Source organism: Gambusia affinis, linkage group LG23, assembly GCF_019740435.1.
Source record: "Gambusia affinis linkage group LG23, SWU_Gaff_1.0, whole genome shotgun sequence".
Lineage (NCBI taxonomy): Eukaryota > Metazoa > Chordata > Actinopteri > Cyprinodontiformes > Poeciliidae > Gambusia > Gambusia affinis.
This window is the reverse complement of record NC_057890.1, coordinates 19,385,871-19,402,524: the sequence shown is the minus strand read 5'-3', so window position 1 is coordinate 19,402,524 and position 16,654 is coordinate 19,385,871. Positions and strand designations below refer to the sequence as shown.

At 47.7% G+C, this 16,654-nt stretch overlaps 2 protein-coding genes across 3 annotated transcripts; one reads left to right on the top strand and one right to left on the bottom strand.

The window, feature by feature from the left end:
* Window positions 1-656: 656 nt before the first annotated feature.
* xpot (exportin, tRNA (nuclear export receptor for tRNAs)) lies at window positions 657-7,770 on the top strand. Of its 2 annotated transcripts, none has more exons than XM_044109062.1 (25): window positions 657-827; window positions 2,054-2,207; window positions 2,296-2,378; window positions 2,574-2,630; window positions 2,704-2,773; window positions 2,846-3,064; window positions 3,135-3,319; window positions 3,400-3,568; window positions 3,770-4,006; window positions 4,076-4,114; window positions 4,192-4,254; window positions 4,328-4,452; window positions 4,524-4,668; window positions 4,793-4,912; window positions 4,984-5,078; window positions 5,177-5,246; window positions 5,319-5,557; window positions 5,642-5,927; window positions 5,999-6,188; window positions 6,307-6,423; window positions 6,507-6,622; window positions 6,698-6,745; window positions 6,815-6,886; window positions 6,962-7,018; window positions 7,085-7,770. In XM_044109062.1, the coding sequence occupies exons 2-25, from the start codon at window positions 2,121-2,123 to the stop codon at window positions 7,109-7,111; spliced, it is 2,916 nt and encodes a 971-aa protein (XP_043964997.1). In that variant the 5' UTR covers window positions 657-827; window positions 2,054-2,120; the 3' UTR covers window positions 7,112-7,770. The 2 variants fall into 2 exon arrangements, with proteins under 2 accessions (XP_043964997.1, XP_043964998.1); XM_044109063.1 differs by lacking the exon at window positions 657-827 and adding an exon at window positions 865-1,221.
* A 755-nt stretch (window positions 7,771-8,525) lies between these two features.
* On the bottom strand, window positions 8,526-12,794 carry rtcb (RNA 2',3'-cyclic phosphate and 5'-OH ligase). Its single transcript, XM_044109064.1, has 11 exons — window positions 12,432-12,794; window positions 11,913-11,991; window positions 11,772-11,839; window positions 11,450-11,706; window positions 11,220-11,376; window positions 10,606-10,765; window positions 10,329-10,504; window positions 9,243-9,431; window positions 9,064-9,174; window positions 8,868-8,987; window positions 8,526-8,784 (listed from the first exon to the last, which is right to left on the bottom strand). Exons 1-11 carry the CDS (start codon window positions 12,522-12,524, stop codon window positions 8,677-8,679), a joined length of 1,518 nt encoding a protein of 505 aa, XP_043964999.1. The 5' UTR covers window positions 12,525-12,794; the 3' UTR covers window positions 8,526-8,676.
* Between the last annotated feature and the right edge of the window lie 3,860 nt (window positions 12,795-16,654).

Here is a 16,654-nt window from a genome sequence, read left to right as displayed (position 1 = left end):
TATATATAGATATATATATATATATATATATATCTATATATATATATGACTAATCTTTTTAGAATTATGTTTGAATAGTAATGATAAAATAATTTTGGTTCTGGACGGTAACCACCAACTAGATTACCATCGAAACCCCCAAATTTTTTTATTTTCAATTAACGTTTTTTTGTAATTGAACTTCTCTGTTTTATTTATTTTAGCTAAGCCCACAGTTTTTTTTATTTTTTTTTAACTTTGTCAAGTCAAAGTAAGCGCAAACAAATATGGCAATTACAATAGTGTAACTCTATAGGATGCATAGCAGAGGCAGACTTAGAAATGGGAACACAACAAAAATATATAAAAAATAAACTACAACAATGGGATTAATATTTTAGGATTAATATGCGCTGGTGGGCAATTCCATTAATATTCCAGTCATGTATTCATATGTTTCAATAGACTTCAGAGATTTTAAATATAACTGGAATTCAGCTTTTTTTAAAAACAAAAACAAAAACAAAAACCTGGGGACGATCTTAGCACTCTTTGTTTATGAATAAAGAATTTTGCCAAACAAAATTACAAAAGAGTTCTATTTTTGGGTATTGTCAGTTAAAGTTTCATGATTGTATTTGTGTGTCTTTGGCTCAGTGCGCCCCCCAGTGGCCATAGTGAATATTACCCTCCTCTCTGCCCTCCTGACCCGGATATAAACCCGCGGCGGACATGCTGGCTGCACTGTGTGATTCCTGACGACATGCGGACGGTTTCTGGAGGGTCCCCAGTGATTCTGTGATATCCCAGCGGGACAGAGAGCCGTGGAGGAGTCAGCCTTCAGTACGGTGAGCAGATCGGTTTCTCCGGGGAGAGAATGAAGGGCTGTAGGGCGGAATGATCGCTTTGTGGGATGTTTGTGACCGACTGCAGCTGACGGAACCGGGCCGAGACACACTGAACTAAATAACACTTAGAAACTCCCGTGTCTGTCGGTTGGTACTGGCTCTGCTTGAACTCCGGGCTGGTTTGAGCTCATCTGACCGCCTCTGGTTCCTAGAGCAGCAGGTAAACCAGCTGTAGCTACTCGCAGTCAGCTCGCTGTGTTTGGGCAAAAGTTTTAGCTTTCAGCGGTGATTCTGCGGCCTGAGAGGCTGATGGGCTGTTGATCCAGAGAGGAGATCCGGACTGTCCGGCTCTGACTGAACATGGAGGCCGATGCTATCTCTCTGTTTACTGACGGTAAGCCCGGTAAATGCTGTGCTGCAGGTGTTGGGACCGTGTTGCGTCATGTTGTTGTTAAAGTGATCCGTCTGTCCTGCCCGTGATCCAGAAACAAGATCCGAACCGAACATCGACTGTCAGTAATTTCTGATCATATCCATAGTACCAACTACAGCGAACCGTCCAGAACCGGCGGTTAGAATCAGTGCAGTAGTCCACATAAAGATCACAGAGTCCGGGATAAACAAAGTACCAGAGGCTGCTGACCCACCAGTTATTACTAGTAGTTATTACTAACTACGAACTGTCACCAACTACCAATAGAGTCTAGTAACTGTCATTAACTAGCAGTAGAGACCAAGTACCAGTGGTTAGCTCACAGTAACTGTGTATGGGTTAAATGGTCTAAGAACTAGTTTACCATTTAGTGTTTTTCACTAAATATCCAAGATGTTTAGTGGCCAGCCACTAACTAATTATGTACAAAGAATGTTAAATAATCTAATGTTTAATAGCATGTCACTAACTACCCATCATGTAGCCTATATACAGCTTTAACTAGCGATGGTAACCAATACCAGGTTATTTCCCCGCCACTCGGTAACCATAGTAACCTGCACCAGGTTACTGTGATGTGACAGCTGACCTGAGAGGTACAGTTGTTTGCTTCAGTAAACTAATAATAGTTCAATCTGGAAGTCGGACTTCAGTTCTGGTTCTGATGAGTCTGGTTCAGCAGTCACCAGAACTTAAAGCCCATAATTCATTCAGACGGTACCAGAAATGGGCCCAGAACCCAGAAGTTGTGCTGACTGCTTGGGGACTTGGTTAACTCCTGGTTCTCCTGCAGATGTTCCACAGCTGTTCCACTGCAGCACCGAGGAACCGAGTCCACCGTGAGGAAAGTTAACCCCTGCATGGCCTGCCGGTCTGTCTCTGCAGTCATGGACGAGCAGGCACTGCTGGGGCTCAACCCCAACGCTGACGCCCCCTACAGGCAGAGGGTGAGACTGCTCAACGGGGCATTTTCTGTCCGCACAGACAGGGGGCGCTGTTTGCCTGCAGGGTAAAGCTTGCTGTGTGTCTCTGCAGGCTTTGGCTTACTTTGAGCAGCTGAAGGAGTCTCAGGATGCCTGGGAGGTCTGCGCCGACGCGCTGGCTAAAGGTATCTACAGGTGAGAGTCTGCTGAGAGCGCAGCACAGGATTCAATACTTCAGCTAAATCTCTGTTGCTAAGTCCTTGCTTAAAAAATAAAAGAAGAAGGGACCACTGAAAAATTTAAGATGGTGGCCATCTTGAAAATTGGCCACCATGATCATCAAGGAAAAATGTACTGACACACACACCTGCTCCTGGTTCTTCTCTGCAGTGACGACCACGTCAAGTTCTTCTGCTTCCAAGTCCTGGAGCACCAGATCAAGTTCAGGTGAGGAGCAGCAGGTGTTCCTGGTGGGCTGTGGGTGCTGCAGGTCTTCAGACTCGTGTTGCTGTTGTTTCAGACATCCAGGTCTGAGTGCAGCTCAGCAGCAGCTCATCAGAGAGACGCTGATGAAGTGGCTGCAGACCCAGGTACCGTCGCCTTTACCTAGGCTCTGTCAGACCTGAGACATTCCTCCTGATCATGTTCTCCTCGCTCTCCAGCTGATGAATGCTCAGCCGGAGAAGGCCTTCATCAGGAACAAGGCGGCCCAGGTGTTCGCCCTCACCTTCGTCATGGAGTACCTCACTCTGTGGCCCAAGTTCTTCTTTGATATCCTGAACATGGTAGGTCTGAACCCGCACGGTGTCGACATCTACCTGCGGACGCTGATGGCCATCGACGCCGAGGTTGTGGACCGAGACATCGTGCACACGCCCGAGGTGAGCATGCGCGGATGGGTAGGAGGCTCTGGTTCTGGTCCACATTCTGACCCGGCACCATGTTCTGCAGGAAACCCGCAGGAATACGTTGATCAAAGACTCCATGAGGGAGCAGTGCATCCCCAGCCTAGTGGAATCGTGGTTCCAGATCCTGACGGTGTACCAGCAGACCCACCCAGAGCTCACCTGTCAGTGTCTGGAGGTGGTGGGCGCCTACGTGTCCTGGATCGACCTCAACCTCATCGCCAACGACCGGTCAGCGAACGCACCACTCGGCTGACCCTCTTGAGGAGATTCTGACTGGTTCTGTGGGTCATCGGTTCGTCTTGTTCTAGGTTTGTGAACCTGCTACTGAGTCAGATGTCCATGGAGGACCTGAGAGAAGAGGCCTGCGACTGCCTGTTTGAAATAGTCAACAAGGGGATGGACCCGGTGGATAAAACCAAGCTGGTGGAATCGCTGTGCCAGGTTCTGCAGTCGGCCGGGTTCTTCAACATCGAGCAGGTAGGAATCGTCCTCACAGCACCAACACAGAACCTCCTGGTTTAGGACTGAAACTTTCTGGTTGAAGACAGGAATCTCCTGTCTTTGAGGGTGTAGGACCAGAACTTTGTGGTTTAGCACCATCGGCTCCAGAACCTGAACCTTATGGTTTAAGACCAGACTCTTGTGGTTCAGGTCCAATGATTTCCTCTGGTCCCTCAGGAGGAAGATGTGGACTTCCTGGCCAAGTTCTCCCGGCTGGTGAACGGGATGGGCCAGAGTTTGGTCCTGAGCTGGTCCAAGTTGGTGAAGTCCGGGAATGTGAAGGAGGCGACTGAGACGCTTCATGCGGTGGAGGCCAAGGTGCCGCTGCTGCTGCAGTTGCTGGTGCATGAAGACGACGACATATCGACCAACATGGTGGGCTTCTGCTACGACTACCTGCACGTGCTCAAACAGGTGAGTCCCCCAGAGGAGGTGGGTCCGGATCCTTCTGCAGCAGGTTCTGATTCTGTTCTCTCGCTGCAGCTTCCTCAGTTGACGGAGCAGCAGAAGGCAAACATTGAGGTGAGTCACGATGGTTGAAGCTGGAGATGTTGGGGCTTTCAGCTGCTGGGCGGTGTAAAAGCTCTGAGTGTCTGCAGGCCGTCATGCTGGCTGTGATGAAGAAGCTGACCTACGACGACGAGTACAACTTTGAGAATGAGGTGGGTGGTGTTCCTGGGTGGAGTTGGGGATGATGGTGGAGTTGGGGATGATGGTGAGGATGATGTGTTCCAGGGTGAAGATGAGGCCATGTTCGTAGAGTACAGGAAGCAGCTGAAGATGCTGCTGGACCGCCTGGCTCAGGTTTCTCCAGAGCTTCTGCTGGAAGCCGTGCGCCGGGTCTTCACCAGCACCATGCAGTGAGTACAGGCGATGATGATGATGGCTCTGGTGCCGGTCCAGGTTCTGACCCAGTTCTGTGTTCCATCAGGAGGTGGCAGACGGCGCCGTTCATGGAGGTGGAGGTGGCCATCCGGCTGCTCTACATGCTGGGCGAGGCGCTGCCGGCGTCTCACGGCGCTCACTTCTCCGGCGACTCGGCGAAGACGAGCGCGCTGCAGGACATGATGAGGACGGTGAGTCACATGACCCGACATCTGGAATGGATCAGAACCAGAACATATACCGGGCAGGCTTCAGGAGGAGTGGTTCAGAACCAGAACCGCCTGCCGTCCCTCACTGCTCCCCGTCTCTCCTCAGCTGGTTTCCTGCGGCGTCAGCGGCTACCAGCACTCCTCCGTATCTCTGGAGTTTTTTGAAACGGTTGTCAGATATGATAAATTCTTTATCGTGGAACCGCAGCACATTCCCAATGTTCTGGTGAGTCCGGCTCCCACAGAACAGTTCTGATGATCCGAACTGCATTTTGATGTAGAAGTGTCTGTGTCCAGATGGCGTTGCTGGACCAGAGAGGACTGAGACACAGTAGCCCCAAGGTCCGGAGCAGAGTGGCCTACCTGTTCTCCAGGTTCATCAAGACTCTGCAGTGAGTTCTCTGTCTGAAACGGGTCGTAAACGGGCCCGTCTCTGGGTCAGAACTGGGCCTCCACTCCCTGTTCTGACCACACGTCTATTTCTCTTCAGTAAACACATGACGGCGTTCATTGAGGACATCCTGACCCGGATCCAGGACCTGCTGGAGCTCACTCCTCCAGTAAGCAGAGAAACAGACGTTCTCCTCTGCTCTAACTCTCCACTCTGACTACTTTGACTCCTCCTCCTGCAGGAGAACTGCTTCCTGGCGCTGCTGACCAGTGACGACCAGCTCTTCATGTTCGAGGCAGCCGGCGTTCTCATCGTGAGCGGCGAGAGTCCGGTGGAGCGGAAGCAGGTTCTGATGAGGAGTCTGCTGGCGCCGCTGACGGACGCCTTCCGCCTGCTCCTCGCCAAGCTGCTGCAGGAGAGTGTGGAGGAGCGCCAGGCCGCGCTGGCCGACTGCCTGAGCCACGCCGTGGGATTCGCCAGGTCAGAACCAGCATCTCTCCAATTGAGGGAGGATGCGTTGGGCTCCTTCGGACCCGCCTGACTCCTCCTCCTTCGTCTCTGCAGCCGGACCAGCAAGGCGTTCAGCAACAAGCAGACGGTGAAGCAGTGCGGCTGCACCGAGGTCTACAGGGACTGCCTGCATAGCTTCCTGCCGGCGCTGAGCTGCCCCGTCCAGCGGGGGGCGCTGCGCAGCGCCGTGCGCTCCTTTCTGCACCGCATGATCATCTGCCTGGAGGAGGAGGTGCTGCCCTTCATCCCGGCCGCCTCGGAACACATGCTGAAGGACTGCGAGGCCAAAGACCTGCAGGAGTTCATCCCGCTCATCAGCCAGATCACGGCCAAGTTCAAGGTACATCCAGAACCAGAACCAGAACCCTGAGGTTCCCCACGGCGCCTCGCTGACTCCTCCTCTCCCTGCAGCGCCAGGTGTCGCCCTTCCTGCAGCAGATCTTCATGCCGCTGGTCCTGGCCATCTTCGAGGTTCTGGGCCGACCCGCGGAGGAGAACGACCAGACGGCGGCGCTGGAGAAGCAGATGCTGCGGCGGAGCTACTTCGCCTTCATCCAGACGGTCGCCGGCAGCGGCATGAACGAGGTGCTGGCCAATCAGGGTGAGCGCAGAGGCCCCCAGATCGCAACCGGTTCTGTTTGGGCTCAGGAAACTGGAAGGGAACATTTGGGCCGGCGGTCCAGATATTGGTCATGTGACCCGTTTGGTTCTGGTTCCAGGAGCAGAAAACATTGAGCGGGTTCTGTTCACCATCATCCAGGGCGCCGTGGAGTTCCCGGACCCGATCGCCCAGAAGACCTGCTTCATCATCCTGACCCGGCTGGTGGAGCTGTGGGGTGCGTCTCCCCGCCGTGACCTCGGTTCTGGCTCCGGTAAGCCTCTGGGACTAATCTGTGTGCGGTTCTGATCCGATCCGCAGGCGGGAAGGACGGCATGGTGGGCTTCCCTGACTTCATCTACAAACACATCGTCCCAGCCTGCTTCCTGGCGCCGCTCAAACCGACCTTTGACCTCTCTGACGCCCAGACGGTTCTGGTGAGTCTGGAACCGAACCTAGTCTGAACCCAGTCACTCGACCCATTTGGTTCTGATGGTTCTGTTGCTCCTCAGACGCTGTCGGAGTGTGCGCTCACGCTGAAGATGATCCATCTGAAACGGGTAAAAACGGTTCTGTTCGTCCCGGTTCTGAGGTTCTTAACGGGTTCTAAGGTTCTGTTTGCTCCTCAGGGGTCAGAGTTCATCCACTTCCTGCAGCATGAGTACCTGCCATCCCTGCAGGTGACTACGGAGATCTCACAGGTAGGACAGAACCAGAGCCGTGGTTCTGCTCGGATTCTGGTGTTGGTTCTGATCGCCATCTTGGTTCTGATTCAGGAGTTGTGCCAGGTCCTCCAGCAGCCCGATGTCAAAGTCCTGAAGAACTACATCAAGGTAGGAGGTGTGCTGACCCGGTTCTGGTGCCGTTGGGCTTCCTGTGACGGTTTCGTCTGTCTGCAGATGTTCTTCCAGAGAGCCAAGCTGTGATCCCGCCCGGACCGCCGCCCGGACTCTGCTGGAGGCTGGAGGTCGGAGCGCCGCTCTGACCGGACGACGAGCCGTCCCACAGAAACGGCTCCGAGGTTCTGGACTCTGATCGGAACCTGGGCAGCGCAGAACCCACTCCTCACCTCTGGAACCCGAAGTGGGAACGTTCCAGTGACCCGCTTGTTTTCGGTTTGCAGTGAAACATTTCAGCCCGTCTTCTGTCCGTCAGAACCGACGCCACCGGCTGCTCAACCAGGTTCTGGTTCTGATCCAACAGAGGATCTGAGTGTAAATAAAAAAAGATGTTAAAACTGTAAATAAAGATGCTAGCTTTAGTTTTTTTAAATAATTTGTCACATCTGGGATCCTTGTACGGAAGCCCATCAATGCCAAGATAAAGATCCAGTTTATGAGGTAAAGGAAAAAGACTGGTGGCTGAACGTGACCCGATTTATTCTGGAAATGTTTACATAAAAAGATTTTCTGTTACTAATTTAGATTTCAGTTAAACTCTAATAATCAGTTGAGCTGCGAGGAGTTTTCATTTCTGATCTGTTTATTTATCATGTTTCTGTTTTGGTCTCATTGTCATTGCAGAATGTGTGACTCAATAAATGTCCTGCAGATCTTATTTCATCATAAAAGCAGTTTTAAAAATATCTTTGTTTTTCTTCTACAATCTTTAAATATTTAAAACATTTGATTCAGTCTAAAATGTTTTAACATGAGTACAACTGAATTAAAAAATACAAACATTTTAGATGTCTATTTTATCATTACACCATTGACTTTCCAAGCAGTTAAACTCCTCAGCCAATCATCTGGACAGAAGCTGGAAGCCTCTGGTCTGTCTTGTGCCCTCTAGTGGTGGTTTGCTGCAATAACATCATGTTTGGTTTTATAAAACCCAAAACCTGCATTCCCGATGAGTCCTAAGGATATTTCTGATAAAATACCTTGGAGCAGAAAGTATTTTATGTAACTTGATCAAACCATTGGGAAAGGGAATATTCTGGGAGAAACATTGAATCAAAATAAGACATTCAAAGCAGGACAGGAAACCTAAACCTGAAGAGAGATCAGGCTCTGGGTCAGTGTTATGCCTGGACGTCGACATGCAGTTTCCTGATTAAAAATGAAATTCCCAGGCAGTTTTAGGAAGAGGTTGGTTTGAGGTTAAGGTTGGGATTACATGAGGTAAAACTGGGATGCATTTGAGATTGGGCTGGAATGAAGCTGGTTAATGCTAAGGTTGAGTTGGGGTGAAGTTAGAAAGAGGTTGGGGGAGGATAAGATGAGGTGAGGATAAGGTTAAAGGCGTGAAACCGTTGAGGTCGGGATGAAGTTGGAAAATCCTGCGGTGGATCTGGGAGGAGGAAGGAAACACGGTGGATATAGTTCTGCATCCTAAACAAACTTTTAAGCTTCATGTCTTCGCTTTTATTTTGCAAACCAAAAACAGCTGGTCTTGGCGCAGAACCAGACTCTCAACTTCCTTTTTAAACAGAAAAGAACTGAACTGTTCAGAAGCAGAAAAAGGAACCAGTAAAGAGTCTGTAAGGTGCTCAGCCTTTGATCACAGCGATGGGCCTCAGTTTGATGGCCTTCTTGCTGATTCCTGCGTCATGACACGTGTTCACCACGTCCGTCACGTTCTTGTAGGACTCTGGAGCCTGAAAGGAAACCGGATCGACAGTTTGCTTTCTCAGAGGTGTTTCTGGGAATGTTTCTGATCAAAGATCATAGTCTTCCTCACCTCCTCCATCACCAGTTTGGGAGACGCCACTCGGATGGCGATGCCCATATCGGCCAGTTTGTCCAGGACGTCCTGGAAGTCCAGATTCCTGCGGGACTTTGCTCGAGAGAGGGCGCGGCCCTGCAACAGAGAACAGAAAGTGAATCAAACATCCAGGTCCTCCCTGATGTCAGAAATCTCTTGATCAGACTCTTACCGCTCCGTGACACGTAGTGCCGAACGTTTCCGCCATTCCTTGTTCGGTTCCTGTCAGGACGTAGCTGCAGGTTCCCATAGTCCCTCCGATGAGCACCGGCTGACCTGTGAGCTGAAGGAAGCAGGAATGTTTCAGAACAGCTACTAATGCCAGCAGCAGCGCCAAGGTCCAAAGAGTACCTGGTAGTCCACCGGGATCAGAGGATGATGAGGAGGGAAGGCACGGGTGGATCCCTTCCGGTGAACCAGCAGCGTCCTCTGCTTCCCGTCTACCATGTGCTCTTCCACCTTGGCAATGTTGTGGGAGACGTCGTAGATGACGTGCATGTCCAGGTCGTCTGGCGTAGTGCCGAACACTTTGGAGAAGGCCTGGAAGACCGAATAAAGACGGACTGAGAAGATGTTTGGGCCTCCAAGTTGAACAGAATATTAAAAGTGAAGGTGTTCTTCCTGTAGAAATGTTCAGATTTTCAGACACTTCATCTTTCACTCTTAAGAATCGTCCTCCAACTTGAACAGAAAGTGATGTCAGAAGCTTCCATCAGATCATCTTTTTTTTTATTTACTCCCCTTGAACCAGTTGGTCGTGGTTTGTTAATTTGGTTGCGAACAAACTCGGCTTTTCACCTAATCCACAGGTTTGAGGTCGAACCTTTGGTAAGGCAGTTCCAGCAGCTTAACACTGGCTCACTTTAGCCACTAAAACCCGTTCTGATTGGACCACGGCTCTGTTGGGACATCCAACTGTGCACCAGTTTCAACCAACCAGCTGTTGATTTGAAATGCAATACAAAAGACATTTAGCTTTTAGTAAATCATTCAAGGCTCGAGTCTCGGCGGGTTCTGGGTCGGTTGTGGACATCTTTTGCTCAGAGGTGGACCAGTTTGGGTCAGGTGTTTGAATTTTGGAGACAACTGGGTGTTCTAACAGAACAATAATCTCAACTGGACATTTTCCTGGAATGACCATCCCAAAACTCCAACTTCAACCCAAATGAAAATTCATGAACTGCAAATAAAATCCAGGTCAGAACCAGAAAACCAAATATTACAGTCTGTAAAAATGTAACACTTTGTGGAGCCGAGCAATTAACTCAACCGAATGAGAACCAACTCGTTAACAATCGAAACTTTGATCAATTCCTAAGATCAGCTGGTTGTGACTCGTCAGAACCTACATGAGCTGACTTGTTAAGCACTAGTTAACCTTTGGGTAATCTAACCAAGCTGCTAGTCAGCTGGTGGGCCTCTGCCAGGTGAGCGTACCTGTCGGGTGAGGAAGGTCATGGAGGAGCGGTTGACCCAGGCATAGTTCCCTGCAGCAGCCATTCCCTTCAGGTAGTCCTGGCCCTCCTGGGAGGTGATGCGAGCGCAGGCCAGCTGCCGGTCGTTCACTGTGATCTTATCCCGCTTCATGGCCTTCTCCATGGCAACCAGAGCATCTGTAGACAACAAATCCATTAGTGTCCTGATGAGGTCAAACCCAACTGGACTTGAGGTACTGCTGGGTGTTGACTCTGCCTTTCAGAAAACCGGGTTGCACCTGTGGCGACCTGATGTCCGAGGCCGCGGCTGCCGCTGTGGATCATCACGCACACCTGGCCCTTGTGGTCGATGCCCATCTTCTTGGCAGCATACTCGTTGTAGATCTCGTCGACCACCTGGATCTCGGCGTAGTGGTTTCCGGCCCCAAGCGTTCCCAGCTTCATCACAGACACAGACAGAACAGCGGTTCTTACTCGTTACTTGCAGGTGAATGGTAAATGGCCTGAACTTGTATAGCGCTTTATCAATGGGACAATGATTGCAACGGTGGCAGGAGTTTGTCCTGCAGTCTTGGACCTACTGGTGGAGGCCAAAGGGCCCGGTGGTGCCGGTGCACGGCAGCTTCGCCTCTGTCAGTATGTAGTGTGAAGCACTCCACACTACTTTCAGTCATTCATCTGTATGTCTGGATGGGTCGTAACGGGCTGCCAACCACTGGCGCCACCGGCCCTCACACCTCCACCAGCAGGCAAGGTGGGTGAAATATCTTGCTCAAGGACACAACGACAGAGGCGGACAGAGCAGAGATTGAACCCACTGATAGCGAGACGAACTCCTACACCGTCGACACCATCATCTCAGTGACCTGTGGGGGCGGGGCCTGTGACATACCTGTGGCAGGCCTCTCTTCTTGGCCTTGGACGACACCTTGTTGGGGTCGGCCTGTAGCATCCGGCCGTATTCCTCGCAATGCTCCTTGTCCTCGGCCCAGGCGTAGCCCTCCCTCAGGGACCAGTCCACCCCCATCTCCAGAGCCTCTTCCAGATCCCTGGGGACACACAGGTGAGACAGGTGGGCAAGGCCCGGCAGGGAACCCCGCCTAATTCTGGAGAACCACTCACTTGGCTCCCATTGGGATGACTCCTTTGGAGCCGACTCCGACCGGGATGTGGTCAAACAGGGACTGGGCCAGCTGCTCCTTCACCGGCTGGACGTCCCGCTCGTCCAGGTTGGTCCTCAGGAGACGGACGCCACAGTTAATGTCAAAGCCGACGCCACCTGGAGATACTACTGCGTTTGGATCATTCATGTCGAAGGCAGCCATGTTGCCGATGGCGAATCCGTATCCAGAGTGGACATCTGGGAGTCCAATGGACCTCTGCAGAGACATTTTAGATTGAGGTTTTGACTTGTCAAAGATTCAGATCATTCAGTCGTACTCACATGAACAATTCCAGGCAGAGCTGCAACATTCCCGATTTGCTTCATGGCCGGCAGAAACCCTCCGACACCTGAAGACAACCAGGACAGGTGAGACTGAACACCTGGGAGACAGCGGGCAGCACGTCACAGATCCAGACTCACCTCCTCCTCTGCAGGCGTTCCGGAGCTCCTCAAATATCAGCTTCTCCAGGGAATCGTTCACATAGAAGACTCCTTCAACCTGAAGGGAAAAAGTCAAAAGGCGGATTCTGTCACACTTTTTCCTTCCACCAGTTTCCATTGTAAAGCTCAATGTAAAAATTAACATGGTTCTTATCTGCGAGAGGACTTTAGACTAGACTTGAATCCTTAACGTTAGCGTAAAACAGCAGCCTAACTCTAATATCTAACATCTATATTAGCCCTTTACGAGTTCAGCAGCTGTCAGACTGGACCTTCAGGCTGAACTCTGTTCTCTGTTTGTATCATTGTAATTTTACTTAATCAAAATGATGAAAACAAGCTTACTAAATGTAATTTTTTTTCAAAATTTGTCTTTATTTTGGGGTCCTCCTTCTTTCGGCTTGCTTCTTAAAGTTGGCCTGGACCCAACAGAACCCTGAGGTCCAGTTTATCTCCGCCAGATCCCTCCCGGATTTTGTCGGAACCGAACCTGCTTACCTGCATGTTGGGAACAAAGCCCTTTTTGATCCTCCAGCTCGTGCTGCCCGTTTTCTCCAGAAACTGCAGCTCATCGTTGTAGCTTCGGCTCATGGTTCCGACCCAAACAGCTGCCGGTTCGACGCCACGCCGCAGGACGCAAAGCGCTATGGAAGCCGGTGAGACTCAGACTGCAGGAATGACGCAGGAAGATTTAAATGTTCTTATTAAATGATTCCGGGGTGTTTATAAGCTAATTTAAGATCGGTCCGGGTTTCCTGTAGAAATTAAGCCCTCTGCGTTCCAATATTTGAGATTTTCTTCTTCTTTTCTGGTTATAAACAGTGAAGCAGTGCTTCTGATGTCTGTGGGTTAGAATGCTCTGCCGCCACCTGCTGGTAAGGAGAGTCATTACAAATTTTTTATATTTATATTTGCAATATTTTTTTTAACTTAAAGCTGTATTTTTCTACTTTTACTTGAAAAACGTTATTCTGAAGTACTTCTGCTCTTATTTGAGTAAAACGTCTAGATTTTCCACCCACTGAATGAAAATTCACCAGACACAGAAACACACCTGCAGTTTTTGTTGAAGTTTCATAATTTTTTTTTTATTGAAAGAAACCAATATGGAAATTTTGTCTTTTGTCAAATTTTGCTACTTATACTTAATTGTAACTTTGGTCCTGAAAATATCAAAATTTCCACTTAACTTTACATTTTGGTCCGTCTGATGATGTATTTTTTAAATATTAAAGGATTGATAATTTTATCAATTACTCACTATTTGCCTAATCTTTTTACCGAGTACTTTTTTACTCTTGAGTATTTTATTTACTACTACTTGAAGTACTGCCACTCTTACTCGAGTATAATTTACTCTTAAACCATCTCTGACCGCAGGATTTATGCACAGACTTCGTTTTTGACGCACAAATTTTCCATAAAGATCCCCACTTACCCTTCGTTGCCACGGTGATGATGGTCTCAGTCGTGACGTGCTCCTCGTCCTCCTCCGGGTCGTACCGGTCCAGCAGCTGCGTCAGAGGCGGCGCCTCGGGGATGAGCTGGCGGATCATGACCCGGCTGATGTTGGGCGCTGCTGATCCAAACTCTCCGCCAACAGCTCTGAGGTCTGGTTCCTCTCCAAGGCGCGGCCCGCAGACAGGAAGAGGAGCATCCTGCAGAGAGGAAGGAGAGAGTGACTCTGGACTGTGGCTGGACTCAGGACTTTATGATTGGCTGCCAAAGGACTTCTTTCCCCTCTTTTGTGAAAGTGATTTTCAAAATATTCAGCGATGGGATTTTAAAATATAGAGTAGATTCATTTGCAGAAGTGGAAACCCTGGATGTTTCTCCAAAGATGTCTGAAGACTTCAGTTCTCCTCTGAAAAGTTAAGTTCCCTGATTGAGGGATTTCAAAAGTACAGCATAAAAATACTCCTAAAAAAATGTTACTCGCATAAATAGAACTACCTACTTGACTGCGATACAAATTATCTTAATACTGGAAACACAGCAAGCATCTATAGAACATAGAAGTTTCCCAACAAGGAAAATTGACATTTTTCTTTTATGCATAATTCCCCTCTGATTATTTAACATAATCTGAACTAAAGTCGGACTCATTTATAGATTAAATCATAAACATAAACAGAGCAGCCAAACCCACTTACATTTTTATGTCAATCCAAAAAGTGAACTAAGATATTAAATATTAACTTTATCTCATTTTATGTAGTTTCAAACAATCTGCCAGCATTTTATTGTCTTAAGCTCAAAACTTTTCAGACCTTTTTAGTGGAACATTTTGCTTTGTGAATGTGGGTTTTTGTAGCATAAGAACTATTTCATATCAGATTCTGCACAGATGAGTGTACTGGTGAGGTAGGATATAAAATTAATCTTTCATCAAGAAATACTTTAATTTATTGGAATAAACCAGCAGCGTTAAAAAAAAAAACATTTCAGAGATTTCAGCTCTTCTGTGCCACCTGCTGGTTCAACCAGTCACTGCAGGTTAACTCAAACATTAGATAAGAGATAAAATTTATTTGTCATTGTCATCAACAGATAACGAGATTTAGATCGTGCTTGACTCGAGTTAAAGTGCAGGTTATATACACACATCGTGTGTATCGTCTTAAACTTTCAAAATGTCTTCTTTTTTTGAAGGGTTGGTATCTTGGGCCTTTTTTGTGCTCTACTCAGAGGAACTACCCATTGCATTCTGGGAAGTGTAGTAGAAATGCATAAATCAGAGTAAATTAAAACAGTTGAGTAAAATATATCGACCACATAGAAATCTGTATGGACATGAAAGCACAGTGTAAACATGAACAAAATATTACATTTATTCTGGCTACAAATATTTTTCTCAGACGTTTCACTCAAACATGACAGGAGGTTGAATAATAGAAAAGGCTGGTAATGAGCTGCGTTCCACCCACACATCACCTGAGATCAAATGCTTCCAACTAGACCTGCTGCTGCAGGACAAAAACATTCAAGTTTCCAGGGTCAAAACGACCAGAACTACAATTATTTTTAAGTTAAATGAACTTCAGCCTCTCTAGGTTTAATTTTTAAAATGCTGAGGTGTGTAACCTGACATGTTAGCAACAAAAAAAACTTCATATCTGGATTTAAACAAAGATGTTTCAGTTTATTTCATAAAACCAGAAAGCAGGATAATTTTTTTACATTTCATAAAAGCTGCTGGAAGATAAAATACCTGAATAATCACAGTTACAACAGGTTTAATGTAAAACATAGTGGAACGATTTAATATTTCCTAATTTCGTTTCTTCTTTGGTTAGAGCGCGATCAGCCTGTAAGACAAATTAAAATACAGGTTAGTTTTCCATTTCTCATATCTGTGTTGTTTCCATGAGAGGCTGAACAGAACTAGTTTCTGATCCCATCATGATGCGTAACATCAAACGATTGGCTCAAAGTTCAAAGACAAACTCTTTACAAGAGGAGGATGTCAATTCAGATTAAGTAATTGGAATCCATATTTACAAAAATCTTTAATTCAAAAGCCTTTTTGCTGTTAATTTATTGAATCAACAGTCATATTTATCGTTTTCCCTCTTTTATTCAGGGTATTTAACCATCAGATTGGAGCAAACAGCTTTCCAGCGTTTCAGTAACCTGATTATTTGTGCAGCGTCTTTAGAAATGTGGCTTGTGGACATTAGAGTTAGCAACATGTTTAGCATTGAGATGCTATTTTAAACTTGAAAAGCTTCGCTGATAAGGCTAACTCCTGTAGCACAATAACAGTTTTTGAAGCAAACATTAGCCACCAGAAGAAGCAGATTTGTCGCTCATTACTGTTGATAGTGGTTGCTGCTTGTGTGTTATATTTAGAAGCGTACCAGAAACACGAATACGAAGGTTCCAGCTTGGGACTTTTGTATGTAAAAAAACAAGTAAGAGTGAATATCAATGTATTAAATTAATAAAATGTAAAAAGTCCTGGCTCTGAGGAAGAAAGGTCAAAGAAAACAGAAAGTGGCTACAATACAGATCAAAGTTGTGTAGTTAAGAGAGCAAAGCTGGCTGAAAAAAACCAAACAAAAATCAATCACCTGTTTTAACTCCCCTACCAGCGTCCAACACGTCCACGAACACGCCTGTGAACACGCCTGTGAACACGCCTGTGAACACGCCTACGAACACGCCTGTGGCCATGACCGTCTTGCTGCTGCGCTTCACGGCTGCTGCTTCACTTGCTGCTACGTCTCTCAGGACTGTGACTCTGAGAATGCATCAGTAGAAAGTCCATTTCTAATTTAAAAAACAAAATCCTAGAAAAGTACACAAATGAGTTTTATGTACCAGAGGTGCTGCTGAACATGTCTGTCTCTGCTACAGATGATCCGCTGACAACGAGCTTGTAAATAAAAGAAAACAGGGCCTCTGGTGTTACAGTGAAACCAGTTCAACAGTTCAGTGTGTTACAATATTTCCTCAGATTTTGTTGTTAGTTTATTTCTAACAGGAAATGGACAACAGTCCTCACCTCTGACTGTTGATCTGCCAGATGATCCAAACTGGGCTTGGAGGCTGAGAACAGGAACATGTTGGTCCTCAGGTTCCTCATCCTCTGGACTCCTGATGTAGAAGGAGGGCAGGTTTCTCTAGGCCCCGGGACAAACACTGTTTCAGCAGGTTCATATGGAGGATGCAGGTGGAGCAGCTTTTACCTGGAACACAGACTTTGTATGTTGTCTTTT